This window comes from Sorex araneus, chromosome 1 (genome assembly GCF_027595985.1).
Source record: "Sorex araneus isolate mSorAra2 chromosome 1, mSorAra2.pri, whole genome shotgun sequence".
Lineage (NCBI taxonomy): Eukaryota > Metazoa > Chordata > Mammalia > Eulipotyphla > Soricidae > Sorex > Sorex araneus.
This window is the reverse complement of record NC_073302.1, coordinates 427,660,714-427,688,614: the sequence shown is the minus strand read 5'-3', so window position 1 is coordinate 427,688,614 and position 27,901 is coordinate 427,660,714. Positions and strand designations below refer to the sequence as shown.

Here is a 27,901-nt window from a genome sequence, read left to right as displayed (position 1 = left end):
CCAGGTCAACAAACTTTTATTGCCATTTCTGGCTCCCCCCAGTCCCAAGAAAAATCCCTGCTTTTTAAAAAATATCTTTTTTTTTTTTTGCGGGGGAGGGGCGCGGGGGCCGCCACACCTGGTGAGGTGCTTAGGAGCTTACTCCTGACTCATAGCTCCCTGGTCCTTCCTGGGATGCTCAGGGGACCTTGTTTCGGGGGGAATGAGCCTGGACCACCTGCGTAGGAGGCATGCCTTCCAGCTCCAGCCAGATCCCTGCTTCCAATTCTCTAGAAATACTGGGGCGGGTACCGGAGGGGGGTGTCGGGAGGGGGGGTCGGGGCTGAGGTGGAGGTGGAGGCTGGTAAGTACTAGCTGGCAGCCACGGCTCAGGAAAGCCCACTTGCTGGAGAGGGAGGGCCAGACAGGGAAGGAATTCAAGGGCAGTATGGCTCAGTCCCACCTCTGCTGGCAGTGGCATAGAGAGACCATGGTTCTGAGTGTTTTTCAAAAGGGGGGGGGGACGAATTTGGCTGCCATGTTTCCATGGCAATGAAGGAGCAGCAGGATGTAGCTGCAGGCTCACTACCTGGGGGATGGCAGAGCAGACCTTTAGTAAGCAGCTCTCCCCCTTCCTCCCCCACCCGGGGCACTCACCGCCCCCAGCGTGCAGCCTCCCCCCCCCACCCCTCCAGCTGCCTCTGTGCCCACCCAGCTTCAGGCAGGGCTGGCTGGCAACAGGCGGCATCCTCGAGCACGCCGGTCAAGCCCAGGGGTTGTTGGTTGCCGGGGCCTTGACAAAAAAAGCAACAGCTGAGTATTTCCAGGAGCCCGCACCTGCTGTTTCCCAAACAGCGCTGCCCAGAACCCAACTCAACACGAAACAAAACACAGACCCAACTGCAAACAATATAAAAGAACTCTTAACAATGCAGGGGGCTCGGACGGGGTGACGAGGGCCGTCCTCCCCACACACCGGAGCCAGCCACCTGCGCACCCTGCCTTCTGCCCACCCGTCTGGAGTTTGCTTCTTCCCACGGCACTGTCTCTGCGCGGCCGGAACCCCGTCTCCACAGGTGCCGAGAGCCCAGAGCCGGATCCTCCTCTGTGGGTGAGAGGGTGGGTGAGACGCCTCGGCTTCTCAGTACCACGGGTCAGCCCGGTGCTGCTGGTTGTAGAGCTGGAGCTTGATCTGGTCTTTGATCTGATTGATGAGGATCTGGGACAGCAGGATTCCCACCAGCTGGGAGAAGTGAGAAGGAATTGGGCCCTGAGCCATGAGGGCTGTCCTTGCTGTCCTGACTCCGGTTTCCACCCGTGTGGGCCAGTGCCATCCCTCTCCCTGTTCCTTAGCAGGCCAGGTAACCCCATGGGTGCCGTCCCACCACCCAAACAGAGGCGTCTTTGCGGATCAGTGAGACCCATAAGTCTGACGGGATGGGTTACCTGGGGGATGGCCAGGCCCAGGGCCACACCACCAAGTAAGAAGAGGTTGCTGTGGATCCAGTTGACCAGTTTGTCAATGCAGCCATTGGTGTAGATGACCTTGCTAGCTTCCAAGTAGTCAAGGGCCTGCATACCTTGGCCGCACATGGTGTTGATCACTGCCTGCGGGAGAGAGTTTAAAGCCAACTGAGACTCACACTCCCAAACTTTTCCTTGGGGCCCTTGTTGATGGGCCTCCCGCCCTTCCCAATCTCCTGACTTGTTAGAAAAGGTGTGGGCAGTGTCCCGGTGTGGGGGCTGCTCACTGCAGGCTCCTTCCCCTGTGAGATCTGAATCCAGATCTACTTCTACTTCTTTTAGAGCTCGACTCCTGCTGGCCCCCCAGCAGGCTATGGGAGTGAAAGGTGGAGAAACCTCAGACTGAAATGACGGAAACCTCTCACAGCCTGCCTGGCCTGCAAAATCATTGGTTGAGTGGGGCCTGGAGAGAGTACATGAGGGAAGGCACTTGCTTGCATCCTGCCCACCCTGTTTGAGTCCCCAGGACCATATATGATGCTCTGAGCACTGCCAAGGGTCACTTTTGAGCACAGAGCCAGTCTAGTCTGTGAGCATAGTCTGTGAGCATCTCTGGGTGTGGCCTGATCCCAGGAAGGAAGGAAGGAAGGAAGGAAGGAAGGAAGGAAGGAAGGAAGGAAGGAAGGAAGGAAGGAAGGAAGGAAGGAAGGAAGGAAGGAAGGAAGGGTGAGAGAAAGGGAAAGGAAGAAAGAAAGAAAGAAAGAAAGAAAGAAAGAAAGAAAGAAAGAAAGAAAGAAAGAAAGAAAGAAAGAAAGAAAGAAAGAAAGAAAGAAAGAAAGAGAGGCTAGAGCGATAGCACAGCGGGTAGGGCGTTTGCCTTGCACGCGGCCGACCCAGATTAAATTCCCAGCATCCCATATGGTCCCCAGCACCGCCAGGAGTAATTCCTGAGTGCAGAGCTAGGAGTAACCCCTGTGCATTGCTGGGTGTGACCCGAAAAGCAAAAAAAAGAAAAGAAAGAAAGAAAGAAAGAAGGAAGGAAGGAAGGAAGGAAGGAAGGAAGGAAGGAAGGAAGGAAGGAAGGAAGGAAAGAAGGAAGGAAGGAAGGAAAGAAAGAAGGAAAGAAAGAAAGAAAGAAAGAAAGAAAGAAAGAAAGAAAGAAAGAAAGAAAGAAAGAAAGAAAGAAAGAAAGAAAGAAAGAAAGGGAAGGAAAGAAAGAAAGAAAGAAAGAAAGAAAGAAAGAAAGAAAGAAAGAAAGAAAGAAAGAAAGAAAGAAAGAAAGAAAGAAAGAAAGAAGAGAAAGAGAGAAAGAAAGAGAAATAAAGTGGGGAGAGGAGAGAGTGACTAAGTGAGGAAATTGGGGATTCCCAATAGCAGAAATAAACTCTAATTCCCTAGTCAGAAGGACACACAGCTCACTGCCTGGGTGGACATGAGGTGGACTTACCTGGTTAGGGGTAGGCAAGCAACAGGAATAAGGCACAGAGCAGCGCTCACGGCTGGGGTTATCTTCTGAACAGTTGAAGTACATGTTCTGGGACCAGTCCCTGTAGGAAATCCCTCCACAGCAGCTGAACTGTAACAAAGGCCCAGCCCGGTTAACCACCCTCTCCAGCGTCCACACGCAGCGATGTCTACGGCAAGCTTTCATGTGTCTGCTGTGTCTGTGTTTAAACACAGCCTGGAACTTGAACTGGATTTTCCCAGGGGTCTTCTCCTTGTCTCTGCTCCTTCTCTATTGCTTTATATATCATGTCATAACCTGCACTGGCTGAATACATGTTTCCCCACACTCAACTATGGGTTCTCCAAGGGCAGTTTCTGATTTTACAGGCCTACAAAACCCCCAGAGCCTTGGGGGTGGGGAAACAGGATAGTGGGTAGGGCGCTTGCTTGCACTGCTAACCTGGGTTCGATCCCTGGCACTACATATGGTCCCCTGAGCTCTGCCAGGAGTGATCCCTGAGCCCAGAGCCAGGAGTACGCCCTGAGTACAGTTGAGTATGGACCTCAAAAGCAAAGCAATAAACAAATTTTTAAAAAATATAAAACATAGAGCCTGGCAAAATGGGGTATTCAAAAATGCTTACTGAAGAAGTTAAAAGTTCAATGCTGAAAGCCTTTGTCTCAATTTAGATGAACATGAGAAGTGACTCTTCAATGTCTTAGATGCAAAATACCTACATGAAAGCGAACAGGATCAAGGTCAAATGCCTGTCACAACAAAGGGAGGGGAAATCAGCACAAAACTCAAAGGCATGTTTGACCTATAATCAAACTTTTGACTCAGAGCAGCATTATTCACAACGGCCGAAAGGTGGCAGCAACCCAGCTGTCCAAGGAAAGATGAATGGATATCAACAGAACAAATTACTAGTGAGCCTAAAAAAGGAAGAAATATTATGCTCAGCGGATGTGGCTCAGAGGTAGAGCACGTGCCTGGCATGTGTGAAGCTTTGGGTTCAATTCCTGCATCGCATTTAAAAAAAAAATAAAGGGGTCAGGCCAGAGTGATGGTACAGCAGGGACTGGCTTGCATGTGGCTGACCAGGGCTCCATCTCCAGCATTCCATATGGTCCTCTGAGGACTGCCAAGAGTAATTCCTTAGTGCAGAGCACCCTGAGCACTGCAGGGTGCTCCCCCGTAAAAATAATACCAAAAAAGAGTCAAAATGGTAAATTTAAGCTATTTACATTTTACCACAATTTTAAGTCTCTCTTTCTTTTTTTTTGGGGGGGTCACACCCAGCCCCGGCGATGCACAGGGGTTACTCCTGGCTAATGCACTCAGGAATTAGTCTTGACGGTGCTCAGGGGACCATATGGTATGCTGGGAATCGAACCTGGGTTGGCTGCATGCAAGGCAAACGCCCTACCCGCTGTGCTACTGCTCCAGTTCCAATTTAAAGTCTTTAGGATTTTAATAAATAATATTAAAAAAAATCTGCCCTTGGAATGGGAATGTGGCTCAGCAGTGGATCACTTGTGTTACATGTGTGTAGCCCTGGGTTCAATGCCTGGTATTGCTTCAGCCCCTAAGCAGGGCTGGGCTTGATCCCTGAGCGTGCAACTGGAGGGGCCCCCCAGTACAGGGAGGTGTGGCTCTCCCAAGCGGAACAAAACAATCATGCCCCCCTCCCCCATGGAAGCAATCACTGGCGAGGCTTTCATATCCTTCCAGAGTTTTTTACAAGCAAGAATATTTTGTTCTATAGTGGGGGACTAACACCCAAGAGTTGTAGAGATAAGGATTAGGAGGTCTGCCCCACAGCTTGGAAACTGGCCTCACATGCTGGGGGAAAAGGCAGCTCAGACTGAGAAGGGAACACCTAGTAGAGGATGTCGGGAGGACCCATTCGGGTTGGAAGATGCGAGCTGACAGTAGACTATAGACCGAACATGATGGCCACTCAGTACCTCTATTGCAAACTACAACACCCAAAAGGAGAGAGAACAAAAGGGAATGCCCTGCCACAGAGGCAGGGTGGGGTGGTGGGAGATGGGGTGGGGGTGGTGGGAGGGATACTGGGATCACTGGTGGAGGTGAATGGGCACTGGTGGAGGGATGGGTAAACGATCATTGTATGAGTGAAATTCAAACACAAAAGTTCATAAATTTGTAACTGTACATCACAGTGATTCTCTAATAAAAAATTTAAAAAATATATGTTGTTCTGTTTTTGGTGCTGGGGACCCAACAGAGGGCCTCACACACAAGAGACAGGTGCTGTGACACAGTGCTCCATCCCTTGTCTGAACACAGACTTTGCTTTTTTTTTTTTGTTTTGCAGGGGGTGCACAGCCAACAGTGTTCAGAGCTTACCCTGGCTCTCCACTCAGGAATCACCCTAAGCAGGGCTCAGGAACCATATGTGGTGCCGGGCATGGGACCAGGGTTGGTCACATGCAAGGCAAACCCCTCCACTCGCGATACCATTGCTCAGACCTCTTTCCTTCCTCTTTTTTTCCACACAACTGTAAGGCTTCTACACATACTTTTCTGTACCCTGAAACAGCACTTTTGAAGCACTCTGTTCTATGTGTCTCTTGGCCACCTCACTTCCCAGAATTCATTCCAGCAGGTCTTGAAGACATTTGTGGCATGGGGGGGCCAGTGCGATTAAGTGAGGGGGCGAAGCATCTCCTAGGATGGCTTTTGCCCACAGCCTCTCACATCACTAGCCGTGGCCCTGGCCCACCACCATGCTTAGCCATGCTTAGCCATGCTTAGCCATGCTTAGCCCATACCTTCTTCTGGCCGAAATCAATGAGGTTCTGCAGGTCCAGGTCATCTCGGTAATGCACGATGGCGTTATTGATGATCTCACTCACTTTGCCTCGTGCCTGCGAGACAGAAGCAGGGCATCAGGGCTCAAGAGGACAAGCCCTGGTGTGCGCCTCCACAGGAACATAGGAGCCCCCAGGAGCCCAGCCCCGGTCCCGCTTCAGCTAAGTCAGCCTTGAGAGCAGAACCGAGGCCCAACAAGGCGAGATAGCCGGTTCCAAAGCTCATCAAGCCCAGACCCTGCAAGACTGCTGGGCAAGAGAGAATGCCCAACCTGCTGTCTTGCCACTTCTCAGAGCCATATGCCCAGCTAATCCCATTATTGTTTATCTCTTTGAATAATATTACCATAAAATATGTGAGTGCTGCAAAGCACAGACACTTTTAAAAAAAAAAAAAAAAAAAGTAGAAAAGGGCTAATTGAGCTGCGGCACTGACCTCTAGTGGACATACAAGCATATCCCCTCGTCTCAAACCAGACTGGCGGGATTTTAGGATTTGACTCTGCTCTCCACTTCCTAAGTCTATCACATGTTGTTCCTTCCTGCTTAGCTACTTTTCTCGAAGTTTCCTATCCATTGATCTCTCCGCTGTCTCCGGCAATCCTTTGCCCTTTGGAGAAGGCGTTCTGCGTCGTAATAAAAAGAACTGTCCCTCGACAGAGAATGACTGCATTCATTTGTGGAATATCAAATAACATAATAGGAGACTGACACCCAAGGACAGTAGACACAAGGGCCAGGAATATTGCCCCATAGTTGGAAGCCTGCCTCATGAGCTGGGCTGGGAGAGAGAAGGGATCACTAAGTCAGTGATGGTTGGAGGGATCGTTCGGGATGGGAGATGTGTGCTGAAAGTAGATAAAGGACCAAATGTGATGGCTTCTCAGTATCTGTATTGCAAACCATAATGCCCAAAAGGAGAGAGAGAATATGGGGGGGGAAACTGTCTGCCACAGAGGCGGGGTGGGGGGTGAGGGCTGGGATGGAGGTGGGGGCGGGAGGATACTGGGGACATTGGTGGTGGAGAATGTGCACTGGTGAAGGGAGGGGTGTTCAATCATTGTATGACTGAAACTCAAACATGAAAGTTTTGTAACTGGATCTCATGGTGATTCAATTTAAAAAAACAAAACTAAAAAACCTGTCCCTCGTGGGCAGGCCACCTTCTGGATCTGGGAAGCCCTGCTCACAAAATCTTATTGACTTCCCCCCTCCGTTGCTTTTGTTTGTTTATCCCACATTTCAAAAGAAAGAACAGGCCCGCCAGGTGGCTGGGGTCTGCCTGATGACCGTCTCCGTCCTCTGCCGTGAAACTCTGCAGATTCCTTTGACTGGGTGCTCACAGACTCTCCTTTCTTGCGGGTGCACAGCCGGTCAGCGGAAAACTCCCACCAACCTTGAAATCCTCTTTCAGAATGGCCACCCATCCATGCCTGGGGAGACCCGTGCGGGGCTTCTGGCGGGAAGGGGTGCTGGGGTTCATCAATTAAGCCCAGCACAGGAAGCTTTCCCTTCTGCCCAGGGGTCCCCCCACACCTCCAGGAGCCCCTCTGAAGTCCGAAGCTACCTTGTCCGAGAAGACGAAGCCCAGGACCCCGGCCGCCAGCTGTAGCAGGAACACGATGGTGAGGCAGAGGGAGAACTGTGGGGGGCAGGCAGAAAGAGGGTCAGTCTGTCACCCAGCTTGGGGGGAGGTCATGAAGGGCCCCAGAGGGAGGCTCCCAGAATCCCACACATGGCAGCGGCCACTGTTGTCTGGGATCCTGGGCTGAGTTCTGCAGAAGGACTGGACAGGGCAACGCCGTGGTGGATGGTGGGGAGGGGGGTCGGCTGGGACAGGTTCCCGAGTGGCGTCAGAGAGAGGCGGGCGCTGGGCACTCACTGTCTGCAGGAGGCAGATGTTCTCTCGGAGGGATCCGATGCAGCCGCAGAAGGTGAGCAGGAACATGAGCACGCCCACCACGATGAGCAGGATGGCGGGGTCCACTGCCAGGCAGGCCAAGGCTGCTTCTGGGGAGGGGCTGCACCTCAGTCTCCCCTGGAACCCACTGAGCATGGCACCCAGGGAAGAACTGGGGGTGGGGCTGGGAAGGGGGAGGTGCCTCCTCTAACTGTTCATCCCCTGGTAGGGAACCTCTGGTGGAGCTGGACGAAGGTGATGACTCTGGGGTTGCGGGGGGGACACCTGCTGGTGTCAGGGCCAGAACTTGGGGTTCTGGTGTACAAGGCTGGCAGGCCCCAGCCAGCCAAGCCGTCTCCCTGGCCCTGGGTTTCGGCTTCTAGATCGAGAATGGGCAGAATGAGTGTCTTTTTCTTTTTCTTTTTTTGGCTTCTTGGGTCACACATTGTTCAGGGGTTAGTCCTGGCTCTGCACTCAGAAATTACTCAGAAATTACTTCTGGGGGAAAGCACCCCTTTCCCCCAGAAGCCCTGCACGGGTCTCCCCAGGTACTCGGGGGACCATATGGGATGGCGGGGCCTAAACCCGGGTCGGCCGTATACAAGGCAAACACCCTCCCTGCTATACTACTGCTCCAGCTCCAGGATGAGTCTTTATTCCTCGGGGTACACAGAGAAAGAAGGGGCTGCTTGATTCAGAAAAGGACGGGAGTGGTTTGGGGCTTGCCAGCTTGGCAGAGTCCGCTCTCCAGAGACTCTGTGGCGGGTGGGAGTAGGGACCGAGTTTTACTCCAGGACAGACCCAGGCGGGGATTGAACCTCAGACGACCCACCTTCTTCCCTCAGCCTAAATTGCAGATAACGGCAGCTGGTTCGTGGGCGCCTGAGGTGTTCAGGTGAACTGGCGCCATCAGCCCGAAGCCTGGAGGACAGCTGCCCCCTGGGCCCCACAGCTTATGTGGGAAGAAGTGCCCAAGAGCCAGACTCCACGGGGGAAGGGGCCGGTCGCTTACCTGCGTGCTTCATCAGCCGAGCGTAGACGCCCACAGCCACCATCACCATGGAAATCACCTGGGGAGACAGGGGACAGGACAGACCCTGAGACCCTGGACGGAGACAGCCCTGGTGACCATGAGGAGCCTTCCAGCCGGGTGTGAGGTGGCAGCGGTCCCTGGACCTGAGACGACTGTCCTTCTCTGTCCCCCTCCCCTGATCCTGCCGATGGCTGTCCGTGCCTCACCTCTGTGAGAGGTTTTCACGCCCGCGCCAGCTCCCCTTCACAACACAGCCACCTGGGAGGCACCCGTTATGCAGACACAGGAGACAAGGGAAAACAAGGCTACTATGTGCTCTGCAGTAGAAGACGCTGTAATAAGACAGTGCTTAAGAACACGCGTTCTTGGGGTCGGAGAGATAGTACCGTGGGTAGGGCGCTTGCCTTGCACATAGCTGACCCAGGTTCAATCCCTGGCATCCCATGTGGTCCCTGAGTTCCACCAGGAATGATCTCTGAGCCCATAGTCAGAAATAAACCCTGAGCACAGCCGGGTGTGACTCCACACCAAATAGTAAATTAAAAACTACATGGGTTGGGGCTGGAGTGGTAGCACAGCGGGTAGGGAGTTTGCCTTGCATGTGGCCAACCCGGGTTCCATCCCCAGCATCCCATATGGTTACCTGAGCCACTGCCAGGAGTAATTCCTGAGTGCATGAACCAGAAGTAACCCCTGTGCATCGCCAGGTGTGACCCAAAAAGAAAAAAAAAAAGACATAAAAAGACATGGGCTTCAGAGCCAGGCCAACCAGGCAAAGTGCTGAGCCTCAGTTTCTCTGTCTGACAGTGGGAACGAAAAACTCCATCTCATGGCATTACTGAGAATATTAACGTCACCATTGGTAGCATTTAGCAGGATGCTTGCTAATAAACATTATCTCTCATAACTCAGAGCTGCTGGCAGTTAGCACAGAGATTCCAAGAAGCTTGGAATTCTTTTGTGTTGTTTTGAGCAGGGAAGTTGTGAAACATCCCCACTGCCGCTTGGAGGCCACTTGTGCTCGTTCTGGGATGGGGCAGGAGTAGGAGGGGACATCTGGTTCTGGGGATCAAACTGGGGGCTCCCACACACAAAGCATGTGCTCCAGCCCACAGGGCCACCTCCACGGCCCCAAGTTCTTATTTGTGCTTATTAGAGTTTTTTTTTGTTGTTGTTGTTGTTATTGGGACTCTGCACTAGGCTGTTTTCACTTGGGGTGCCCCAGAGGGGGATGGGTGAGAACCCTCCCCGCCCCAAGGGCCCCAGCCCTGGCAGCCGACCTCCACTACCCAACTGCTGCCACGCTCCAGGCCGCTTTCTGGACTGCACTTCTGCTTCGCGGCACATTATAAGACACTTCCTATCCATTTTTCATAATTACCACACCATATTGATGGAGTTTAGACATACCTCTCAGAGAGCCTGGCAAGCTACCGAGAATATCCTGCCCACACGGGCAGAGCCTGGCAAGCTACCAGTGGTGTATTCGATATGCCAAAATCAGTAACGATAGGTCTCATTCCCCTGACCCTGAAAGAGCCTCCAATCATTGGGAAAGACAAGTAAGGAGAGGCTGCTAAAAATCTCAGGGCTGGGAGGAATAGAGATGTTACTGGTGCCCGCTCGAGTAAACTGACGAACAACGGGATGACAGTTGCTGTTATTATTGTTGTGTCACACCCAGCAGTGCTCAGGGCTCACTCCTGGTTCTGCACTCAGGGATCACTCCTGGCAGGGCTCAGGGGACCATATGGAGTGCTGGGGATCAAACCCAGGTCAGGCATGTACAATGCAAGTATCCTACCCGCTATACAATCTCTCCGGCCCCCGGGGTTCTGATTCCTGCTCTAGCTACCTCAAGACCACTCAGAGCGGGCCTGCGAGGTCCTCTCCAGACCTGCAGTGGCATCAGGAGTGAAAATGACGGGGGCCGCCAGGGTGGCTGGGCGGAGAACGGCATCCAACTCCAGGGCCACCCTGGCAAAGAAATCGTATCTTCACAAACCTCCCCCCCCGGGGGATAGAGGCCTGCAGCCCTACTGAGGGTCCTGGCTTTTCCCTGAGACAGCAAACCCAGCAGAGGCCACCAGGGGCTCCCCAGGAGGCCTCTGGTCTCCATGCCCAGGCCTCCAGGAGTTGTGGCGTGTGGGGGGCACAGGTCTTGGCTTCTGTTGCTCAGGGCCTGGTCCCCAGCAGGTGCTAAGCAGCAGCGGGCTGTCACCATGGCAATGGCCTGGACCAAGCTTGGGAGTTCTCAGCAGCAGGGATTTGAGCCACTCGGTGGGGCCAAAGACGGCTGGTGAGATAGGAACAGGGTGGGAAGAGGCATCCTGGGACTTTCCTGACCGAAGGGAGTGGGAGGCCCTCGGAACAGGCAACAGGATCGGACTCGTCCCTCCACAGAGAGTGTTGTCCGTGGAGACCACCTTGACAAAGGTGCACCAGAGTGCCAAAGTGATGGAACATCTCTGTCTGCCCACCCAGCAGCAAAGAGGAAGCCCTGATCTAAAGCCCTGTCTTTCGGGGACCCTCCCGCCCCCTCGCCTCGCCTCTTGGACATGTGACGCTGACTCAGGGCCAGGTGTGTAACTTGCCAGGCCTCAAGGCTCTGTCCGAGCGAGGGAACTGTTTGCGGGCTGTGTGTGGGGGTGGGGGGTGCTGGCTGGCTTCCCAGCCTTTGGCACAACTAGCTCAGGGAGCAAGGGCGAGTGTGTGGGACACAAGAAACCACAAGACAGGGCCCTTGGTCAGCCCCTGGTCATGCCAGAGTGCCAAAGTGATGGAGCATCTCTGTCTGCCCTTTAAAACTCACCACAGCCAATTACAGTGCTGAATATCACCGCACTGAATCACCGAAAAATATGTATCTGTTCTTCATTCAAAATATGTATCTGCCGCTCCCAAGAGCCGTACTATTTCTTTAATGTTCCCTAGGCTGTATGAGGCTCCTCCAAGACAGGGTGAATCCAAGAAAGGGACATTAAGGGGCCAGAGCAATAGTATAGTCGGGAGGGAGCTTGCCTTACATGCCGCTGACCTGGGTTTGATCCCCGGCATCCCATATGGTCCCCTGAGTACCACCAGGAATGATCTCTGAGCACAGAACCAGGAGTAAGTCCTGAGCTCTTCCAGGTGTCCCCTACTCCTCCAAACTAAAACAGCAAGAAGAAAAGGACAGTAGAAGGGCTGGAGAGAAACAATAGGTGGTAAGACAGTTGCCTTGCATTTAATTCCACTGACCCCGGTTCCAACCCCAGCACTGATACGGTACCCTGGGCCCTTCCAGGAGCCATCTCTTAGCCCTGAACCAGGAATAGCCCTTGAACACGGCCAAGTATTATCCCAAGCCTCCCCCCACCCCTGGCCAAAAAGAGAGAAAGGAACAGTAATGAGGAGCCCCATATCCTAGGGCAAGTGGCGTCTTGTAAGGGACGGTAACGCCAACAGTTGCTCTGTACCTGTGAGAGTAGAACAGAGTTGCCCCCAGAGGTCTGTGGCAACTTAATTCCTTAATTCCCCCGGCCTGTGAAGATGTTACCTACAGGCTGGAGGGATTTGGTAAATGTGATTAACGATCTTGAGATGGGGAGACTACCCAGTGGCCCAATACAGTCAGGTTCGGTTTGGTTTTGTTTTTTAAGGGTAGGGAACGCAACTCTTGGTGCTCGGGGGGGATTGTGCAGCGTGGGTGATGGAACCTGAGCTTCCTGCGTAAAAGCATGTGCTCAGCCCATTGAGCCATCTCTCCCGCCCAGTCAGGCCTCTCAGAACTCATCTGCGAAGTGGGTGGTAAGGTGATTGCATTGTGTGGATGTCACAGAGCTGGCAGTCCATTCAACACAGTGGACGGGACCCGCCTTTTCCTTTTCCTTCGATATCACAGAGACATTATTTGGCTCTCCGTCATGATCATCACGGGGCTGAGAGGACAGGCACCGGTGTCAGCGGACGCGGCTTCCTCGGTGATGCGGGTCCTCCTTGCATTTTCATGAGTCCCGTTGATTCCAAGGAAGCAGGTTCTTTTAATAGCTTCTGCCATTTGTTTTTGCTCTTCAAGATTGTAGCTGCTGTGAAATGGGATATGCCTGACTGGAGAGGAAAAGCCGTCATTGATTTTCCACTTTTGTAGTCCTTAATCACTTTTAATTTGGCTTCCAGGTCATTCAAACTGGCCTCTGAAGGGGCAACATTAGCAGGGAACTGTGTGTGCGGCGGGGCTGTGATGAGCAGAACAACAGCGGGGGAGATCACGCAGAGGTGTTCACGGTGCTGTCCAGGGATGCAGGAAACAAGCGTGGGAGGCTGCAGCGAGGGAGAAGTACCTGGCCATTAGAGTGGCGGGGAAGTCACTAAGCAAGAGGAATGTGGGAACCACGGCGGGATCCACATGCATGGCCCGCGGTGACTGCAGCATCATTAGGTGGGACACGCCTCTGTAATCACAAGCGATTGATGGGATGGGGCGAGGGTGGGGGTCAGAGGATATAGGGTAACGGAAGCAGAGCTTGGATGATGTGGTGCCCGTGCTCAGCGATGCTGGAGAAGACAGGGAAACAGCTCTCTCCAGGGACTCGAAGGAACGCCGACACCTTGACGTCAGGCCTAGGAGACCTACTTTGGAATTCTGACATCTGGTACTGAAGAAAATTCACTGGTGTTGTTTCAAGCCGCTCATTTCGTGGTAATTTGTTCCGGCAGTAATCAGAAATGAATCCGCTATTCAGATCCAATGGATCGGATGCAATGCACAAGGGCCTCCGAGGACCACACCGATGAGTGAGACGCAGTGGCCCTTGAGGAGTTTGTCATCGATGTGCGACATGGAGCACAGGCAAGAGCATCTGCAGCCTAAACCAGGAACCTGTGGCTGCCTTAGGAACAGGGGAATTCGGAGAAGGAGCACTTCCCTGAATCCAAACACAACCGTCCTGCACCTAAGGTGGTTCCTCGGTTCTTGGACATGATGACTTTGAGCAAATCAATGTGTACTGAAAATAAGCCCATTTGGTTTCACATCTCCAGAATTGCTTTCCTCTGGGTCACCAAGGTATGATCCCCCAAAATGCCTCAGGGGCTGGAGAGATAGTATAGTGGGAAGGACACTTGCCTGGCACATGGATTTGATCCCTGGCATCCTGTATGGTCCCCCAAGTACTACTAGGAGTAATCCCTGATGCAGAGCCAGGAGTAACCCCTAAGCATCGCCAGGTATGACCGCCCCCAAACAAAACAAAACAAAATAACCTCAGAATCTCTGGCGTGGGACCCCGGCCACAGGAATTCCGGACAGGTTGCAGGTGATTCCAAGGGGCAGTCAAATTTTGAAGTAGGAGCCTAAGGCATGCTCGGCCAGGGAGCATGAAGAGCAGGTGCAGCCTACATTAAGATGAAGACTTTAATATTCTTGTTAATATTTAATAGGCTCATTAGTGAAGCCACTCATCTGCAGCTCGCTAGCAAACTCTGAAATTCTGAATTTCTGGGGGCTGCGGATATGGGTCGGTGGCAGAGTCCATGATTTACATGTGGGTTCCATCCCCGGCATCGCCAAATTAAATAAACAAGTGCAGTTCTGTGTTTCTGTCCATGCTCCATGCTCTTTCTCCTGGCATCACTCCTTATCCCCCCTTCCACAATTCCTACCCACACCTCCCACCCTCCCCTCCCCACCCCCCAAAGCTGTTGCTATTCCAAGAGCAGTACTGCTGCTGTTAACGGCACAGTGTTCTAGAGCCAGGAAGAACCTTAGAAAGGAGCTTGGGGGGCTGGAGCAATAGCACAGCGGGTAGGGCGTTCGATTCCCAGCATCCCATATGGTCCCCTGAGCACCGCCAGGAGTAATTCCTGAGTGCAGAGCCCGGAGTAAGCCCTGTGCATTGCCGGGTGTGACCCAAAAAGGAAAAAAAAATTGAAAGGAACTTGGCCACTCATCTCCTATACAGATGAGGCCCAAGGAGCAATATGCACCTGGTGATGGGAGCAGCAACTGGGTAAGGCCACATCTCGGGGCCGGCTGTGCCAGCTGGTGCCACAGGAGCCTTCTAACATCCATGCTATCACCAATGACCTCCTTTCAGGATGAAGATGGAGCGAATGACAGTTCTTCTCTTAGCATTCTTTCCGTATTCCGGCCAGAATGAGGCCTCCCTGGAAACTCTAAACAGCAAGATACTGTTTCAAAAATAGCTGAGTCCTTGTGGTGTTGGAATGATGTACACATGAAACCATCATTAACAGTATTGTAAATCACAGCACATCCATAAAAATATATATTTTTTAAAATTTTGAAATAAAAAGTATACTCCTGGCATGCTTAGGGGACCACATGCGGTGCTGGGGATCAAACCAGGGTTGGCCATATGCAAGACAAGCTCCTTGCCCGCTGCACTAGCTCTCGGGCCTGGCCCCAATTTCTTTATCCACTCATTCACTGACGGATGCTGCGGCTGTTTTCCTATTAGGCTATTGTAAATAATGCTGCAGTGAACACAGGGACGCCTGCATCTGAGTTAGTGCTTTCATTTTCTTTGGACAAATACCCAGAAGTGGAACTGCTGAATCATATGGTACTTCTATTTTTACTATTTTGAGGAACCTTCATATTATTTCCATAGAGTGACTGCACTAATTTTCAGTCCCGTTATCAGTGCATGGGGTCCCCCCTGGATAAGGCCACATCCTCACCAACACGTCTCTCTCTGTGTCTTTTGCTAACAGCCATTCCAACAGGTCTGAGGTGATACCTTGTGTGGTTCTGATGTGTCTTTTCCTAGTACTTACTGATTGTGCCGGGCACATCTGCATATACCTATTGGCCATCTGTGTGTCTTCTTTGGAAAAAGAATTCTATTCAGACCTTCTATTTGCTTTGTTTCTTGATCAAACCCAGGGCCTTTTACATTCGAAGCATATCCCTCTGTCCTTTTGTAAATTGGACGTTTTCTTCTAAAGAGTTAGATGAGTTCTTTATATATTTTGAATATTAGTCCTCTTCCCCTATAGATGATATGCAAATATTTTCTTCCATCCAGTAGGTTGTTTTTTTCATTTCTCTTTATTCTGAAGGTTTTTTGGTTGGAGACAGTTCCACTTATTTTGCTTTTGTTGCCAGGTCCAAAAAAAATCATCACCACAACTGATAGAAAGGAACTGCTCGCTTTTATTTTCTTCAAGTTTCATAGTTGCAGATCTGATGTTCAAGTTGTTAATTTCTTTGGAGCTGACTTCTCTGTGGGGTCCATTTTTGTTCTGTTACATGCGACAGCCGTTTTCCGTTTTCCCATTTATTGATGGAGCTGTTCTTTCCCTTTTGTGTATTCTTGGCTCCTTGGCTGTAAACAAACTGACACATGTGTGGGGGTCTGTTCATGACCTTTTAGTTCTTGGCAATTGATCTATGGATGTACTGATGACAACACCACACTGTTTTAATTGCTATAGTTCTAGGAAACTGTTCCAATGCAAGGGCCATGATGCCTGTAATTTGTTCTTTCCTAGGATTGCTTTGGCTGGGGCTGGGTTTTGCAGTTCAGTGGTAGAGCACAAGCCTTCCATGTATGATCCCCAACACCATACACACAAAATATTTCTTTGTCATTCCACAGTCCATTGTGGTTCCATGTAAGTTTTAGGAAAAGTTGAGTTATTTCTGTGAAATATGTCATTGAAACACTGGGATTTCAAAATGCAGGGACTACACTGAACCTACAAATGTCTTGTTTATTTGTGTGGGGTATTTTCTTGGGGGGGACACTCAACAATCGTAGGGGGTTACTCCTGGCCATACATGCAGCAGTTTCTCCTGGCAGTGCTTGGGGGACCATATGAAATGCTGGGGATTGAACCCAGGTTGCTGCATGCAAGGCAAGTACCTTATCCACTGTACTATCTCTCTATTCTTGCAGATTTCTTTGGATACCATGGAAACTCATTTATTTATTTTTGGTTTTTGGGAAACTCCAGGTGGTGCTCAGGGAACACTTCTGGCAGGATTCAGGGGAACTTATGTGGTGCCTGGGATTGAACCCAGGTCAGACACACACATGACAAGAGCCTTACTCACTGTACTCTCTCTCTCTGGCTTTGGGTAGCACAAAGATTAAAAAAAAAATTATTTGCATTCTCTTTTACAGGGGCTGTACCTGAAAGTAACTCGGGCCACCAGGATAAATGCTCTGGGGAGACATGTAGTGCTGGCATCAAAGCCAGGGCCAAGCCGAGTTCTACCGCCTGAGTAACATTCTCAGTGTTTTATGGCTTTGGTGGGGGAGGGAAGGGAGCAGGGACTAAAAGACCAGTGATGCTCAGGGCTTGTTCCTGACTCTGTGTTTAGGGATTATTCCTGGTGGGGTTCAGGAAACTTTATGGGGTCCAGGGCTTGAACCTGAGGCAGCCATATGCAAGGCGAGTGCCCTACCTTCCATACTCTATCTCTCCAGCACCATCTTATGAATTTTTAACAACATTAACTGGCAAATAGTGATAGTCCTATTTTTTTTTCAAATATGGGTACCTTTTCCCCCTTTTTCTTGCCAAGTTAATATAGATAGCTTTTTAATACTATGTTGAATAAAATTCATGTTTTTAAAAATCAGGGGTTCATTTGTATGCAATTTCAGAAGTGTTTTCTTCTCCCTGATGGGGATCAAATTCAGAACATCACAAATGCAAGATATGTGAGTCCCATGCCTGCGCCTCAATTTTTTCAACCTTAGCCATGATGATTTCTCCATTTTTTGTTTTGTTTTGTGTTTTTGTATTTTGATCCACACCCTGGGATGGGTGCTCAGGGGTTACTCCTGGTTCTGTGCTCAGGATCACTCCTAGTGTTTGTTCAGGGACCATATGGAGTACCAGGAATCAAACCCAGGTTGGCTGCATGCAAGGCAAGCACCCTCCCTGCTGTACTATCGCTCTGGCCCCCAAAACATTTGTTTTTAATTGTGGTACCATGGTTTACAACTTTTTGTTTTGTTTTGTTTGGGGGTCACACCAGGTGGTACTTGGGACTTATTCCTGGCTCAGGGATCACTCCAGGAGCCTCAGGGAACCATCTGAGGTGCCAGGGATCAAACCCAGGGTGGCTGTGTACAAGACAAGCACTTTATGTCCTTTACCATCTCTCCTTAGAGCCAATGGATCACTGGATCTTAAGACTGATCGGGTGACCAAGCTCTGGGAAGCCATGATGTGCTTCCATGCACACTGCATAACTTAACACATTGGAATATTTTCAAAAACCTTTAATATGGGCCCCAGAGACAGTATAGCAGTTAAAGTGCATGTGTCTGACCCAGGTTCAATTCCAGGCACTACACACTACTCCCAGTATCACCTAGAGACCCTTAGAATCACCAAAGGGACCCAGGTATTTCCCTGCACAGCAGGGCCTAAGAGCATCCTGGGGGCCTGAGACACCCCCTCCAATATTCACACTCCCCCACTAAGTTAATATGCTAATTATATTGACACAATTAGCATATTAATATGGTTAATATGCAAGTGTTTTAACCCCCATCTAATTAACTGTCCTTCTTTAACTTTCTCCAATTATCCTAATGATGTCCTTTATAACTGTTTCCCTTTCACTGGATCCAGGATCCAATCAAGGACCATTGTTGTTTTGTGATGGAGCCTCCTTTAACCTGAAACAATTTTGCCACTTCCCCCTTTTCTTTGTTTATAATCTTTTCAACCCCCCTACCCCCGTCTCTCTAAATTTTATGGTAAAACACACAAATGACAGGATGAACCCTTTCAAAGCATGCAGTCCAGTGGCCTTAGGTGGGCCTTCGAGGCTGGGCAACCATCTCCACTCTTGGATTCTGGGAGTGATTGTCACCTGCACCAATCAGACTGTAGCTCTCGTCCCAGCACTTCTCCGAGGTACTCTGTGTACCATGGTGACACAGGGGATTGAATCCAGGTCGACTGCATGCAAGGCAAGTGTCTTAACCCCTGTACTATCTTTCCAGCCCTGAGTTTTCTGCTTCTGTGGTTTGGCCTAATCTTCACATTTCCCAAAAAAGGAACTCATACAATGGGACACCGTGTCCGGTTTCTCTCCCTGAGCATGTTTTCAAGGTTGGTCATTGTTGCAGTATGGATTGGTTGGGACTTCATTGCTTGTCATGGTCTGATACTGTATCATTATAGGCCACAGAACTGGGAGTAGCCTGAGCACCCTGGGTGTGCCCTGAAACCAAAATAATAGATACATCTATTCCATTGCAGGAACAAAAATGGTTACTTTATGTATTCATCCACAGGTGGGCATCTGGGTGTTTACAACTCTTGCCCATTTTGGAAGGTGTTACCAGGATATCCAGGCAAAGGTTTGTGTGAATACCCTCCTCAGTTCTCCTGGGTAGAATTTCCTACCCCTGTGGTAGTTCTACCTAATGTTCTTTGGTGCTGAATACTCTTTTTATTCTCCCCTGCCTGCTCTACTTCACACCCGCACCAGTAATGCACGAGTTCTAGTTTCTCCATGTCCTTGCCCCCACTTGATCTGACTTCTTTTTTGGCCACACTCAGCTGTGCTCAGGAATTTCTCCTGGCTCTGCACTCGGGTATCACTCCTGGTGGGCTAGGGGGACCGTGAGGTGGGGTGCCAGGGATCGAATCTGGGCAAGCCTGGCCTGCTGTCCTATGGCTCCAGCCCCATCTCTGACATTTTGGGGATGCTGACATTTCGGCTAAGTCCTGGCCAGTCGCTTGGCAGAATGTCGCTTGACTGGGCTGTGTCTGACAATCAGATTCAGATGAAACACGTTTGACAGGCATATTTCACAGATAATGTTGTGTCCATCTTCGTGTCATCTGAAGCTGCACGACCTATCAATTCTACCAGAGAAATAAAGAACAATCCACTAACAGATGACATGGCTGTTAGACATATGTCCCTCATCCCTAAGCAGTAATTCAGGAATAAATCCATCGTTTTCCACAATATTTGATTGCTATTTGTCCTTTCTTTTTGCCTTCTGTCAGCACTTGCTGGCAAAGAAGTTGGGGCAAATACTAATGCACACAAGAGAAAATTTAAATGGAGAAAACTCTCTCCGGTATCTTTTCCTTTCCTTTTATTTCCTTTTTTTGGGGGGTGCATATCCAGCGATGCTCAGGGTTACTCCTGGCTCTGTGCACAGAAATTACTCCTGGCAGCGCTAGGAGGACCACATGGGATGCCGGGGATTGAACCAGGGTTGGCTGCATGCAAAGCAAACTCCTTATCTGCTGTATGATCACTCTGGCCTTGATGACTGAGTATTTTTTTGAGAAAATGAAAAAAAAAAAAACACCCTTCATCTCAGTCCTAGGACATTTGAGAAATAGATACTGCATTGCAGGTAAGGTTCTCTCCCCCCCCCCCCACATGCCGCCCTCATGCCCAAATGCCAATAATTATAAGGGGCTTCTCTCTTGAAGTCTGTTCCCACCGATCCCACCTTCAGCTCACAATGACCAGCCCTGAGGAGTGGATTCAGGGAAACCTCAGCGTCAAACTCCTCTGCCAAGAACACACGGCCCGGTTTGGTAGCACTTCCCATCTCCCTCTAGATAACAAGAGGAACAGAAGCAGAGACGGTGCCAGGCCAAAGCAGCTAGGCAGGAGCTGGGTCCTTCCCCCACTCAGTCCCCCTCTCTGGGCCACTCCAGCAGAGCGCTCATCCTCGCCCTCCAAATGGTTTTGTATCAGAACTCGGCCTCCAGCACAGGCTCTGGGCTACACTTTGTACTGTCCTGGCAAAGCTCACGGACAGTACGTGGTGCCGGGGAACAAACCACATTGGCCACAAGCAAGGCAAGTGTCCTCCCCGCTGTACTATCTCTCCAACCTGCCAGGCAACACGTCTTTTTTTAAATTTTTTTTAAGTAAATAGATTTTATTCAGAAGTTTCTGAAGGAGGGAGGAAGGGATAAGTGGGAGAGAGAATAGTAAGAATAACGCACTCAAGAGAGAACGCGGGCTTCTCCAAGGATGGAGGAAGCCCCTACACATAACTGAGCTTTAGACACAAAAGTATGAAAGCATGAAAGTACACATCTCAAGAGGGGAGATTTGGGCGACACATGTGCTCGGCCACGTGGGCGCAAGCAGCACATGGGCTCAGGCAGCATATGCACCGCAACACATCTTTTAAAAAAAATTTTTAGGGGGGCTGGAGTGATAGCACAGCGGGTAGGGCGTTTGCCTTGCACGCGGCCGACCCGGGTTCAATTCCCAGCATCCCATATGATCTCCCGAGCACCGCCAGGGGTAATTCCTGAGTGCACAGCCAGGAGTACCCCTGAACATCGCCGGGTATGACCCAAAAAAGCAAAATTAATAATAATAATAATAATTTTTTTGGTTGTTGGGTCACACCCAATGACACTCACTCAGGCTTTACTCCTGGCTCTGTGCTCAAAAATCACTCCTGGGGGTGCTCAGGGGGACCATATGGAATGCCAGAGAATCAAACCCGGGTTGGCGACATGCAAGGCAAGCGCCCTAACCACTGTACTCTCTCTCCAACCTGCAGGGCTATACGATGAACATGCACTGTCTCCCTAAATTCTAACCACAACCCAGAAGGTGTCACATCGCCACTTCACAGCAATGACCCTGGGAGAATTCATGTGGCGCCGTTAGTTGGTGTAGTGAGTGACAGGAGCGGGCGAGGACCTCCGCCCGCATGCATGAGGAGTCTCTGCCCTTGGTCAGCCGCACAGCTGCCTCCCTACCTCTGCCTCGGGGTGGCTGCCCGGGCCAAGGGCATTTCCCCTCAAGGCGGGCCTCCTGAGAGGCGGGAGGAAGCAGCTGCAGCAAATCCCTTGGGGGAGCAGCTGGGAATCTCCAAATAGGGGGCACTCAGGCAGGCGGAAGAGCGGCAGGGGCCAGGGCGGCTCAGAAGAAGTTCCTGGAACAGAGCCCGAGAAAGGGAATTGAAGATGCAGCGGCACCATGGCATCACCGCGGAGGACCCGCCAGCCCGCACAGAGCCTGACCCCCACGCCTTCTGCACTCTCCTGCCCAGCCTGTGGGCCGAGGTAGGGCCACAGTGCCCTTTCTACTGATGGTAGTGGCGGGCACAGCCGAGGGGAGGGTGGGTTCCTATAGCCCAGCCTCCCCTCGCCCCGAAACAGAAATCAAACCCAAAAACGAAAGAGGGACCAGAGAGATGCAGTAAGTAAGACGCTTGCTTAGCATGGGGCTGTTGGGTGGGGGGGGTTGCCGATCGGGGTTTGAATCCCAGCACCAGCAGAGGTGATCCCTGGACATACGGGTGTAGCTCCCAAACAAAAAGGTTCAAAGCCCAGTTGAGACCTGGAGAAGGTGAGGGAGGGGCGAGATGAGTGTCCAGTGCCCCAGTCCTCTCCGGCTTTGTTTCTGGACCAACTCAGAGATATCACAGGCTGCACGATCAAGAGAAGGGCTTGACTCATTCTCTCCTGGCCCCAATCAGCACACATACACACACACACACACACACACACACACACGCGCGCGCGCGTCATCTGTGGCCATCCTGGCCCCGCTGTACCTGGGCTGGTGGATGGGCACCTCTCCATCCAGTGACGCTGGCTCTTGGCTCTGTCCCTCGAACAGGAGGGCCCTGTGCTACTAGAAGCCCTGAGCTCTTGCCTCTTGCCGCTGAGGCTGGCCCTGGAGCCTCGGCTCTCCCATGGTCCTGCTCTTCCAAGGAAGAGTGAGGGAGGGGCTAGAGCATAGCACAGCAGGGAGGGCGTTTGCCTTGCATGCAGTAGACCTGGGTCGCATCCCCAGCATCTCATATGGTTCCCCGAGCACCAGCAGGGGTAATTACAGGAGTAATTTCTGAGTGCAATTGCCAGGTGTGGCACAAAAACACTCCCCATTCCCCCCCAAAAAAGAGTGAGGGACATGCCCAAACTTCCCAGAAGTGTGACCCTCTCCCCACACTGGCCTTCCCAGCGGGACCCATGGCCTTCCCTGGACTGGAGCCACCTGCCCCTCGTGGTTTTCTACTTAGCACAATGCCGGCTACGACATCTTAGTGCAGCCCACCTGTCCCCGGGAAGGGAGAGGAGATGCGGGACAAGCTGGCCTCCTCCCAGTGCCTCAGAGAAGTGAGTCTGTGTGTGTTAGAGAGGGTGGGTGATGGGCGGAGGGACAGGGGATGCCCAGCTTGATGCCTGACCCAGATCACGTCAGAGGGTGCTGTAGGGGCTCTGGAATGACCGGCGTACCCGGTGGACTCCAGTACAGTGGTCCTAGGTGGGAGAGCGAAGTTCCTGGAGAAGATGATGGACCAGAGACGCTGACTGCCCGGGTGCTGTAGTGAGGACTTCAGCATGGCCCTGGGCAGGAGCTGGAGGGGACAGCTGCCCCTTCTTCAACCCTGGCTTGAGGGAGGGGCAGAGAGGATGTGCACATGCTGGATGACCCTGCCCCTGAGAACATGGGGGGACTTAGGTTACAACACGCTGCATCTTGACAGACTCGGGAGCATGAAAATGGGGGGAAATGCATCCCAAATCCACTCTGCAAGGCAACTCTCACTCCAGCAACAGTGGAGCTGAGGATGTGTGTGTGTGAGAGAGAGAGAGAGAGTGAGAGCAAGAGAGAGAGAGAGCGAGAGAGAGAGAGCAAGAGAGAGAGAGAGAGAGAGAGAGAGAGAGAGAGAGAGAGAGAGATCACAGGGAAGGGTATGGGGGCCCTGGAGGAGGGGACATGCAGGGCTGAGCTTTCAGGCTCCACCCCAAAGCCAGACTAACTGCTGCCGGAGTAGGAGGAGGACCAGCCAGCAAGGGGGCGGTTGTGCCAGGCGGCCCTGATAACGTCTCGGCCCCTGCCTGCCCACGGCTGATAAAGCAAGCACCAGCCTGGCCCCGGCCCCACGCACGGTTGTCCAACACTGGTAGGCCAGAAAAGCCATCAACTTCCTGTGCTGAGGGTTTGGTTTCTTTGTTCTGGGGGAATATCCAGACTGGGCTGTGCTCAGGGCTTCCTCTGAGCTTGGTGCTCAGGGAACCACTCCTGGTGGTGCTTAGGGGACCAGAAGGGGTGCCAGAGATCAAAGCAGTTCAGCTCTGTGCAAGGCAGGTGCCATAACCTGTGCGCTCTCTCTCTCTCTCTCTTCTCTCTCTCTCTCTCTCTCTCTCTCTCTCTCTCTCTCTCTCTCTCTCTCTCTCTCTCTCTCTCTCTCTCTCTCTCTCTCTCTCTCTCTCAGCCCCTCAACTTCTGAGCTGAAAAATTGAGATGCAACTTTAGGGGCCAGAGCAATAGTTTAGGCCTTGTACTATTACTGGCCTTGCATGCGTCTAACTGGAGTTCAATTCCCAACACTTCATATGGTCCCCTGAGCCCCATCAGACATAATCCCTGAGCCCAGAGCCAAGAGTAAGCTACAGCAGCCCCCAAGCCAAAAATCTTAATTGAAAAATAAAATGCAACTGTAAGGGCTCTGGGGGCAGCAACTCCAGGCCATGGGATCAGTAACTCAGCCGTGTGCATGTGTGTGTGCGTGTGTGTGTGTGTGTGTGTGTGTGTGTGTGTTTGTATGTATGGCAGGGTGTGTGTGTGTGGGGGGGGGATCAGGCAAACAGGCAAACAAGGAAGTAAGATTTGGACCGTGAGTAAGAAGAACTGGAGTAACAGCTTTCTGGCTCCTCCAAATAACCTAGGGTGAGGGTGAGGGAGCAGCGGCAGAGAATGACAGGGCCATCAGTGCCATGGCCACTGTCCTTGCTACGGCCACTGCCATCCGCTGCCATGGCCACTGTCCTTGCTACAGCCACTGCCATTCGCTGCCATGGCCACTACCACCACGATCACTGCCGCCCCCACTGTCACTATCATCACCATTGCCACCGCCACCACCAAGTGTGACTGTGACACTGGCCGCCTCTCCAGTGTCCTCCACACGAAACCCCTTCAGACTGTGGCTCCCCCAACCTTTGGCCAGAACAGGCCCTCTGGCTGGGAAGGGAGTGGGAACAGCGCAACCCACGGGGGCGGGGTCCCTGAAGATGGGGGCAGAAGATGGGGACTGACTAGAATGGCGGCAGCCACAGAAGTGGTCTAGGCCTGGAACAGGGGCGTGGGGCGGGGGGGGCGGGGAGGCAGCCTCTGTTTCTGGCTGTGCTATGCAGAATGTCATTCTGCAGGCCGGGGCCTGGGGAAGAAGTGGCACCAGTTATGCCACCATCTCTTGGGGATATCAGTGGGAGACCAAGACCCTTAGAGAGGCATCCTTAGATCTGGCCCCGGGTCTTTCATTGTTTTGTTTTTTGCTTGTTCTATTTTTGTTTGGGGGCCATACCCGACGATGCTCAGGGGTTGCTCCTGGCTCTGCATTTGGGAATCACTCCTGGTGGTGCACAGGAGACCATATGAGATGGCAGGGGCAGAACCTGGGTTGGCTGCATGCAAGGCAAGCGCTAGCTAAAAGAGGTCTGATCTGCACACCCATGGTTTGTGCGTAAGAAAGTGAAAGCGCAGAGAGGCCGGGAAGTCATGTCTATCCGCTGTTCTATCTCTCCAGCCCCGGGCCTTGACGTTAAATAATACAGTCTCCAAAGTAAAGTATTCATCTCTAAGCTCACAGAGGCAGAGGAGAAAGATTAGAAATCTTTTAGGGAATCCTTTAGAGGCGCAAGATTAAGGACAGAGAGACAGGTATACTGGCTTATGGTCATACAGTAAATTGGAGCCAGAAAGAAGCCGGGCCTCTTGTCCTTGGGTGTGCTATTTCTAGAGCCTCTCACTTTTTAGGAGTCTTAAGTGGGGCCAAGGAGGGGCTCTTCTCTAATTTGGGGCGGTGCCAGCTTGGTTAGCTAGGATCTCTGACCTTGAATGAAAGTAAACGGGTTGATGGAGCCAAATTCTCTCCCTGGCTGCGACCCCGGAAAGTCATCTGTCTGATAAGAGGGGTGGGGTTCGGGGAGCTGGGGAAGCGCAAGCAAATGGCCATGAACACGGGCGGGACAGATGCGCCCAGCTGGTGCGGATGGGAGCGTAGATAAGAGCGAGGAAAAGCAGCATCCAGGCTGACCCTCCCGCAGGCTCTGAGCAGGGCGTATCCCTGAGCCAGCATGCAGCAGGGGTCAGGGGGATTTGCCCAGAAGGGGAACCCCGAGGGCTTTCCCCAGCCCTGGCAGAGAGAGAGTGAGAGATTGCCTTCTGTAACCGCCAGCTAAAGCAGAGCCCAGACCTGAGAACTTGAGCAGCCGGGCTAACTTCTGATACCGCTGAAGTCCTGGCGACAGTTCAGCCATCTGGGCCAAGCGCTTTCCCGAGAGGCAGGCACCGTGGTTCCGTGGCAAAATCACTAGCATCGAGCCTACCGGGCAGCTGTGGGACCTGGCCTGAAACAACGGGCCTCTCTGCGCTTTCAGTTTCTTACTCACAAACCATGGGTGCAGATCAGACCTCTTCCAACATATTTTTTTGCCTTTCTAAAGCCAAGACTTTGATAGGGGCTCAAACTTGAATGCTCAGGGCACAATGACTGGGAGTGAGGCAGCCTCATCGCCACCCTCTGGGATTTCCCTCATTTGTCCCAAAAGACAAGCACTCGGGTAATTTGTATCCTCTCTTCATACCATAGCTCCTGTGAAACCTTGCCAGCACTAGGCTTAGATGTCCAGCTTGCTGCCTCTCCTAGGAAAATGAATATTCAACTCATGATGTCTCCCTCTTGCACGCCTGAACTTTAGGTACTGGGCAAGAATAACAGGCTCTTGGGCTGGGGAGCTTAGTACAGCGGGTAAGGTGTTTGCCTGGCATGCAGCTGACCCGGGCTCGGTCCAAGGCTGCTCATATGGTCCCCTCCAGCCTGCCAGGAGTCAGTCATTTCTGAGTGCAGAGCCAGGAGTAACCCCTGAGCAACACCAGGTATGCCCCCCTCTGATACATTCCCCGCCCCCTTCAACACACACAGTAAAAATAGAATAATGGGCTGTTAGAACAGCAGCTATGTGAGGTGGGAAGGGAAACGGGGGAGAGGGGCAGGACTTTTCATCGGTTCTCAAGTCCAAAAGGGACTGGGGGCTCTAGGGAGGAGAATATACACTTGGGCTGGCATTGCATGACCGGGCCCAGCTGGACTCTCAGCGCCAGCTGAGTTTTCTGCTCAGCATGGGCTTGACTGACGGCGGAAGAAGGTAAGGCTTAGGTGAGACCACGCGCACTGCCCAGCCTGGTCAAGTCAACAATTAACGGCTGAGAAAAAGTAAGAACTCTGCCTCTGGACCCAGATTTTCTTCACTTTTGCACTCCCAAGCAGATGATTAGGGAAGGACCCTTGACCTTCCAGTCCAGCACAGGAGCCTAAAGACGGAAGCCGAGCCCACGGCCTGGAGGGTGAACTGGTGGGGCCAAATAGGGTCCTGAGGAGGTGGGGTGCCAGGGCCCAGTTTTGGCAAAGGCATTTGATACTCGGAGGTCATTCCTGACCCTTTTCAGCCCGCGGGGGTTTGGCAGGCACCAGAGGCCTGCAAAGGGAAGAGATGAACCCCTTTCCCCCTTCACTCTGAGATCACAGAGGGGGACGGTCTGGGTTGCCCCCTCCTCTTCTTCCTTTGACCCCAGGGATCCCGGGTCTTTAGGCCTGTAAGTCCCCCAAGGGTGAATGTTCCCGGGCGTCTGCAAGCCCCGTCTTGGCCTGATGCTGACCCTCAGCGACGTCCAGCAAATACCCAGAAGGCTTCGCCCAGTCGCTCACATATCCCGCCCCCCGTGACCCTCCCCCCGCAGACTCCGCCGCGCCACCGCGGGGCGTCCCCTCGCCGGGAGAAACCAGCCCAAAGTGCCGCCAGCGCAGAAAACTAGGCAGTGCAGTTCACCAGGATCGCCTGGGACCCGGCATCCCGGGACGCCCCCCACCCTCCCTCCTTAGCCGCGGGCAGCCCACTCCATCCCCTCCGCGGAGCTGGCGGGCGGGGGGTGGGGGGGTGGCCCGGAATGTGTTACCCTGAAGCCCACTGCCCACCCCCACTGTGCCCACCCCCTCCCCACCCCAAGACTCACCCAAAACAGCATGTTGAAGAAGAAGAGTAGGTATTTCACCAGCGGGCTGACGAAGGAGAACTCGTCGCCGTAAGCAGCCGGCGCCCCGGGTCTCCGGGCCATGGTCCCGCCGCCGCTGCCCCCGGGGGCCTAGCTGCCCGCGGCGGCCGCCCGAGCCCGGGGCTGCGGGGGGCCGCGCCGCGGCGGGAGGAGCCGCAGGGACGGCGCCGCCACCGGGGCCGCCGCGCGCGCAGCGTAGGAG

The 27,901-nt window shown here is 52.4% G+C and overlaps 1 protein-coding gene across 2 annotated transcripts; it reads right to left on the bottom strand.

Annotated features, from left to right (window-relative positions):
• Nucleotides 1–27,901, bottom strand: TSPAN33 (tetraspanin 33). Of its 2 annotated transcripts, none has more exons than XM_055119258.1 (8): nucleotides 27,661–27,901; nucleotides 8,643–8,700; nucleotides 7,613–7,737; nucleotides 7,298–7,372; nucleotides 5,692–5,787; nucleotides 2,891–3,019; nucleotides 1,426–1,587; nucleotides 1–1,222 (listed from the first exon to the last, which is right to left on the bottom strand). In XM_055119258.1, the coding sequence occupies exons 1-8, from the start codon at nucleotides 27,760–27,762 to the stop codon at nucleotides 1,121–1,123; spliced, it is 849 nt and encodes a 282-aa protein (XP_054975233.1). In that variant the 5' UTR covers nucleotides 27,763–27,901; the 3' UTR covers nucleotides 1–1,120. The 2 variants fall into 2 exon arrangements, with proteins under 2 accessions (XP_054975233.1, XP_004608326.1); XM_004608269.2 differs by having other exon boundaries at nucleotides 7,613–7,740; nucleotides 27,661–27,899.

Bases quoted from the DNA above. Each gene is read 5' to 3' on its own strand.
- TSPAN33 (XM_004608269.2), bottom strand. From the start codon at position 27,762: ATGGCCCGGAGACCCGGGGCGCCGGCTGCTTACGGCGACGAGTTCTCC. The intron at 7,373-7,612 runs GTGAGTGCCCAG...TGCCCCCCACAG, and splicing joins ACATCTGCCTCCTGCAGACA to TTCTCCCTCTGCCTCACCAT. The intron at 1,588-2,890 runs GTAAGTCCACCT...TCTCTCCCGCAG, and splicing joins GCTTGCCTACCCCTAACCAG to GCAGTGATCAACACCATGTG.